The sequence below is a fragment of the Equus przewalskii genome, chromosome 1, assembly GCF_037783145.1.
Source record: "Equus przewalskii isolate Varuska chromosome 1, EquPr2, whole genome shotgun sequence".
In the NCBI taxonomy this organism is placed as follows: domain Eukaryota; kingdom Metazoa; phylum Chordata; class Mammalia; order Perissodactyla; family Equidae; genus Equus; species Equus przewalskii.
Genome location: NC_091831.1, coordinates 172322396 through 172328840, shown reverse-complemented (window position 1 = coordinate 172328840; position 6445 = coordinate 172322396). Strand labels below are relative to the sequence as shown.

The 6445-nt window shown below is 60.7% G+C and overlaps 1 protein-coding gene across 8 annotated transcripts; it reads left to right on the top strand.

Annotated features, from left to right (window-relative positions):
• Positions 1-1285: 1285 nt before the first annotated feature.
• On the top strand, positions 1286-6114 carry NKX2-1 (NK2 homeobox 1). Of its 8 annotated transcripts, XM_070588426.1 has the most exons (5): positions 1635-1941; positions 2320-2459; positions 3145-3530; positions 4091-4231; positions 4471-6114. In XM_070588426.1, the coding sequence occupies exons 1-5, from the start codon at positions 1918-1920 to the stop codon at positions 5208-5210; spliced, it is 1431 nt and encodes a 476-aa protein (XP_070444527.1). In that variant the 5' UTR covers positions 1635-1917; the 3' UTR covers positions 5211-6114. The 8 variants fall into 8 exon arrangements, with proteins under 8 accessions (XP_070444522.1, XP_070444532.1, XP_070444537.1 ...); XM_070588431.1 differs by lacking the exon at positions 2320-2459 and having other exon boundaries at positions 1418-1941; XM_070588436.1 differs by lacking the exon at positions 4091-4231 and having other exon boundaries at positions 1580-1941.
• Positions 6115-6445: the final 331 nt, after the last annotated feature.

The window sequence follows — 6445 nt, the reverse complement described above, 5'->3', positions numbered from 1 at the left end:
GGGTCCCGATCTAGTCTGGGGTCGGGGCCCGGAGCTGCCAGCCACGTGCGCCAGGCCTGCAGCCGAGCTGGGAAGCGGCGGAGGGACGAAGGCCAAGAAGGCATGGGTCAGGGATTGTGAAGATCCACCCAACTCTTCCCTTCACTCAGATTCAGGGCCTTAAGTGGGTGGGGGAGGGGGTACTAATGATAATACAGAAATCTCGAGCGCTGGCACTGAACATTAAAAATTTCCAAAGCTTCCAAATCACTTTTTAGGAGTCCGATCTTACTTGAATCTCACAAAAACCTTGTGAAGAATTATCTCCATTTCTAAATGGCATTGAGACTGGGTGAGACGGACAACGTTCTACATTTGGAGTTTCTTACACTTACCAATAATATGCAACGAATCATATGAATGGAGAGGGAGACAAAGAAAACAGGTGACTGGGAAACCCACCCCGCCTTGATATTAAGACCCCAGTCGAGACGCAGGCCCGGGGCCCCGGGGCGCCTTCAGACAAGATCTTCATTCAGTTTTGTCCGCTCACTTGAGCCTAGCGTCGCCTTCCCTCCTTGCTCCCTGAGCTTAGACGTCACTTTGACCAAAGAGCAGTTGATGGGGCCTGAGTCCTTCTTGAAAGCTCCCCCCAGAGAAGCTCCTTGGAAGGAAGGACAAGGAGCTGGCTTGGCGCCTGTCTTTCGCTGCGCAACCTAGAAGGGCCTCTCGGCGCCCAAACTCAGGGGTGCCTGCCGCAAAGCCGCTCAGGGGGCCACGCAGAAACGCGAGCTCCCGCCCGCGGAGGTTGGGGATGGGGTGGGGATGGGGTGGGGGTGGGGAGTGCCCTGAGCTTTCTCTCCCCCGGTAAGGGACAGGGATGTAGGCGGTGAGGACCGCGAATGTTAGTATAGAAGTTGACTTTGTATTGAAGGAGTGCACAGCACCCCTCCAGGAGAGAGGATTGAAGTCAAAATAAAAAGCCAGTGAAGAAAACAACTTTCCCTACTACGACTGCTATTAATGGAAAGGCGCCTAAACCTGCTGAATTAAATCGTTCAAAAGTGCCTGTTCATCATCGGGAGCTCCTTCTCTACAAAGAGGGGAAAGAAAATGTGGAAACAATAACCAAATTCGAGAAACCCCCTTCACCGCCCCCGCAGTGTCTTGGAGGCCCCTGCCGGGCCAGAGAGCGCTCCGCCCTCCCAGCCTTTAGCGCGGAGCGGAGGCTAGAACAGCCAAAGAGAAAAAAAATCAGAACAAGGAGAAACGTTTAAAATCCAAGGGGAAAAGTCGGAGTGGGTCTCAGGATCCGCGCCGCGCCTGGCTTGGCTCCGTAGTCCACTGGGCGGGGGCCCGGGCCGGCCGGAGCAACGCAGAGGATGCCTCCGGCCCTGCTGGGGAGCGCAGCCCACAGCTCCCCCTCTCCAGGCGCCCAAGGACCCTCAAGGCGCGGGGCTCACACTTGAAGCCTGGGAACGCGCAGACAGGAAACCCACTTCCTCCTAAGCAGTTTCTTGCTCGCCGGATGAGAGGCGCCCAATTGAAGCAGAATGATCCTCATCTACTAATATCCAGCGTGGCCACAAAGCGACTGGCCATTTACGCCGCCACTTTAAACAAAGATATTTGGTTATTCCCGGGGAAGCAAGTGCACTTTTGCATGGCTCAGCTCCGGGCGGAGGCGAGCCTCAGCCCAGCCTCCCGCCCGCTGGGCTGCTCGTGCCTCGGGAATCGCCCCCTCCCGGCCAGCTGGTCCCGTCGGGGTTCAGGCTCCGTTCGGCCCGGCAACAGGCGGGCGGGCACTCACGACGCTCCCTGCCCGCGCCCTCCCTTGAAGCATCAGAGGGGAAAACAGCGTGGCCCTGGGCTCGGGTGCTGGGGCTGTGATGTCCTCGGAAAGTCAGCTCCAGCCCCAGGTCCCTGCGTGTCCGGGCGATGGGCGAGGGTCGGGGACACCAGGTTTGTTCGAGGTGGGGAGACTTCAGTGAAAGCCCCGCGCGTTAGTTCCCCCCTCAGCCTCCCAGCTCCCGCGGCCAGTGGTGTGCTTGCCTTGGCTGGGGTTGGGGGTGGGGAAAGGGAGCCGCGTGCGGGTTGGAGGGTGGGCGTGATGCAGGGGGCCCTGGCCTGCTGAGAAGACCCAGAGCTGGGCGGAGGAGCACGCGGGGATCTGGGACAGCCTCTCGGTGGCAGGCGATTCCCTGCTCAGCGCCCCCTCCGCCCGCTGGGATTCTCTCTCGGGTAGGGGGGAAAAGGGGGCGGGGAGCAGAGGTGTCCCTCTGACGGCGGCAGAAGAGGCAGACAGACTGACAGACACGCAGACCAACAGTGCGGCCCCAGGGTTCTTCCCCAGACTCGCGAGCTCATTTGGTGGCGACTGGGGCTCGGCGCCTGCGAAGCCTGATGTGGTCCGGAGGCGGTGGGAAGGCGCGGGGCTGGGAGGCCGCGGCGGGAGGGAGGAGCAGCCCCAGCAGGCTCAGGTGAAACCCCCACCCCGTCCCTCGGCCCCCTCCCTCTAAAGACCTGTCCCCGCCCGGGAACCCCGACCGAATTGGAAAGTGGTTCACTTTGTAACTCCGCAAGTTGGTTGCAAAGCAGCATTCACCTTCCTTCCTCCCCGCCATCCCTCCTCCTCGGCTACTCCCCACCCCACCTCTTGCCCTCCCCTCTCTCGATTCCCTCCTCCTTTCCCTCCCCCGCCTTCCCCCCCGCGCGCCACCGGCACCCCACAAAAAAATGGGGGTGGGGGTGCCCGGGGGAGGGGAAAGAAATGCTTTGGGTCGCGTCTCTGCCTCTCTCTCTCTCCCCCTCTTTGAGACCTAAAAATCCTGACAAGTGAAACTTAAAGGTGTTTACCTTGTCATCAGCATGTAAGCTAATTATCTCGGGCAAGATGTAGGCTTCTATTGTCTTGTTGCTTTAGCGCTTACGCCCCGCCTCTGGTGGCTGCCTAAAACCTGGCGCCGGGCTAAAACAAACGCGAGGCAGCCCCCGAGCCTCCACTCAAGCCAATTAAGGCGGACTCGGTCCACTCGGTTACGTGTACATCCAACAAGATCGGCGTTAAGGTAACATCAGAATATTTGGCAAAGGGAGAAAAAAAAAGCAGCGAGGCTTCGCCTTCCCCCTCTCCCTTTTTTTTCCTCCTCTTCCTTCCTCCTCCAGCCGCCGCCGAATCATGTCGATGAGTCCAAAGCACACGACTCCGTTCTCAGTGTCTGACATCTTGAGTCCCCTGGAGGAAAGCTACAAGAAAGTGGGCATGGAGGGCGGCGGCCTCGGGGCTCCGCTGGCGGCTTACAGGCAGGGCCAGGCGGCACCGCCGGCCGCGGCCATGCAGCAGCACGCCGTGGGGCACCACGGCGCCGTCACCGCCGCCTACCACATGACGGCGGCGGGGGTGCCCCAGCTCTCGCACTCCGCCGTGGGGGGCTACTGCAACGGCAACCTGGGCAACATGAGCGAGCTGCCGCCGTACCAGGACACCATGCGGAACAGCGCCTCGGGCCCGGGATGGTACGGCGCCAACCCAGACCCGCGCTTCCCCGCCAGTAAGTGAGGCCGCCCCACCGCGGGGCCGCGGGCTGAGCGCGGGAGGCGCGGGCAGAGAAGCCCGGGAGGCGCTGCGCCCGCCGGCGGCGCCCTGGGCACTCGGGTGGGCGGCCGGGCAGCGGTGCCAGGAAGTCGGGCGCGGGACCTGGCGATTCTTCCCCCTGCTGGGCTGAGGGGTCCAAAAAGAGACACTTCGTAGGGCTAGGGTCCTGTGGGCAGGTGCTGGGATTCGGCGTCTCCCAGAGGCGGCCGCCGGGCAGCTCTGCTCGGCGCAGGAGAGCTCGGAGTGCCGAGGGACGCGCCCCCCTAACGAAGGGAGCCGGGGAAGCCGGGCGCCGAGCGGCGCGGCCTGGCCGGGCGGGAGGCTGCCCTGCTGGGCACGCTCGGGAGCCCGGCCCGGCCTGCTCTCCAGTCTAGGCAAGTGGCAGGGCGTGCAGCTCCAGAGAGGGCTCTCAATGGGCCGAGCCGGTGCCTTCAGCGGGGCTGACAGGGAGAGCGGCCGGGAGGCAAAGCGTCCTGGGTCTCCAGCTTCTGAAAGTGAGCATCTCCCTCTCCCGAGCTCCCAAAGTTGGGATCTACCGTCGGACCCCAGCTGCTGGCCTGGGCCCAGTTCGCCGCCTGCGGCCCGCTAACCCCGCGACACCAGCCGGGCTTGGGCACGAAAGGACCAGGAGCGGCCTGTCTCCACTGGGCTTTTTGGGTAGAGCGCTGAGACTGAGGGAGGTAGCCGGGTTGAGGCGGGGGGCTCTCCAGGAAACCGCCCGACGGCACGGCCGGGGGCCGGTGCTGGCGCTTGCCCGCGGCAGGGCCTCTCAGGGCGCAGGCGGCCTAGGTGAGGAGGGCGCCGTCGGGGCGGGCTGGGCCGGCCGAGGGCGCGGAAGGCAGTGGTGGCCTCGCCCGGCCCGGCCCCGGCCGACGCTGTGCGTTTGTCGCTTACAGTCTCCCGCTTCATGGGCCCGGCGAGCGGCATGAACATGAGCGGCATGGGCGGCCTGGGCTCGCTGGGGGACGTGAGCAAGAACATGGCCCCGCTGCCCAGCGCCCCGCGCCGGAAGCGCCGGGTGCTCTTCTCCCAGGCGCAGGTGTACGAGCTGGAGCGACGCTTCAAGCAACAGAAGTACCTGTCGGCGCCCGAGCGCGAGCACCTGGCCAGCATGATCCACCTGACACCCACTCAGGTCAAGATCTGGTTCCAGAATCACCGCTACAAGATGAAGCGCCAAGCCAAGGACAAGGCGGCACAGCAGCAACTGCAGCAGGACAGCGGCGGCGGCGGCGGCGGGGGCGCCGGGTGCCCGCAGCAGCAGCAAGCGCAGCAGCAGTCGCCGCGCCGCGTGGCCGTGCCGGTCCTGGTGAAAGACGGCAAACCCTGCCAGGCGGGCGCTCCCGCGCCGGGGGGCGCCAGCCTGCAAGGCCACGCGCAACAGCAGGCGCAGCAGCAGGCGCAGGCCGCGCAGGCGGCGGCGGCGGCGATCTCAGTGGGCAGCGGCGGCCCCGGGCTGGGTGCACACCCGGGCCACCAGCCGGGCAGCGCGGGCCAGTCTCCGGACCTGGCGCACCACGCCGCCAGCCCCGCGGCGCTGCAGGGCCAGGTGTCTAGCCTGTCCCACCTGAACTCCTCGGGCTCGGACTATGGCACCATGTCCTGTTCCACTTTGCTATATGGTCGGACCTGGTGAGAGGACGCCGGCCGGGCCTAGACCAGCGCGCTGCCTCATCGCTTCCCTTCCTGCCCGCCACACGCCACCCACCGCCCGCCGCTCCATGCGCTTCGACTTTTCTTAAGAACCTGTTCCGTTTAGACCAAGGGAAAAAACAAAGGCCAAACTGCTGGACGTCTTTTTTTTTTTTTCTAAAATTTGTGGGATTTTTTTAAAAAAGAAAAAAACAACCAAGCGAATCTAATTCTTTAAGGAGTCTTTAAACAGAGAAGGACATAACAAGAACAGCTTTGGGGTGTCTTTGGGTGATTCAAATGGGTTTCCCACGCTCGGGAGGGGCACAATTTGGAGACGGTTGTACGCTGACGTGGCTCTGGACTCTAGAGATGGCAAACTTCATTCTGGGTACACTGTGCCAGCAAAACGGACTCGCTTGTAAATATCAGGATCTCTTTCGAAGGGGAGACGGGGCCTGGGGAGAGGAAGGACTCTTCGACAGGACCCGCTTGTCACTGACACAAAGGAAGGGCCCCTCTCAGCGCCCTCTGGCCTCCCAGGCTCAGCCGGGACGGCCTTGGCTAAAATTGTTTTATGTTTGATGTGAACTTGTAGCTGTAAAATGCTGTCAAAAGTTGGACGAAAACGCCTAGTTTTTAGTAATCTGTACATTTTGTTGTAAAAAAAAAAAAAGAAAAGAAAAAGAAACACAACAGTCCCCGTCCCCAGCCCATCGTATTTTTTATGGGCGTTGACGAATCTGTGTATATTATTTGGCAGTTTGGTATTCAGAGCGTCAGTCTTTTTCTGTTGTAACTTATGTAGATATCTGGCTTAAATATAGTTCCTAAGAAGCTTCTAATAAATTATACAAATTAAAAAGATTCTTTTTCTGATTAAAAATCCACCTTTTGTTTCGTTTTGATTTAGCTGTAAATGGAGTTTTTTGGTAGGGGGGCTGCTCATAATTGGCCTGATGGGATTTGAATTGTTTGGGGGCTCAAGGGATCCTGAGCCAGCTAAGGAGGCTGGGCCCAGAGTCCTTGCCCCATGGGAAGAGGGAATTTTGTTCTGGCTCCGAATTGAGTAAAAGCAAACATTGAGCAGTCCTGAGACCTGGCAATAGAGAGGAAAAGAGGTAAACTTCTTCCACAGGGAGGGGAAGGGAGAAAGGAAGAGAAAGAGACCAAGCGACTAGTTTTCAGAGCCAGGCTTGTGTTTTTTGAAACCTCAGAAGTGTCTACTATGGTCTTGTA

Bases quoted from the DNA above. Each gene is read 5' to 3' on its own strand.
- NKX2-1 (XM_070588431.1), top strand. From the start codon at position 1,508: ATGAGAGGCGCCCAATTGAAGCAGAATGATCCTCATCTACTAATATCC. The intron at 3,531-4,090 runs GTAAGTGAGGCC...CCCTCTCCCGAG, and splicing joins AGACCCGCGCTTCCCCGCCA to CTCCCAAAGTTGGGATCTAC. The intron at 4,232-4,470 runs GTAGAGCGCTGA...TGTCGCTTACAG, and splicing joins GTCTCCACTGGGCTTTTTGG to TCTCCCGCTTCATGGGCCCG.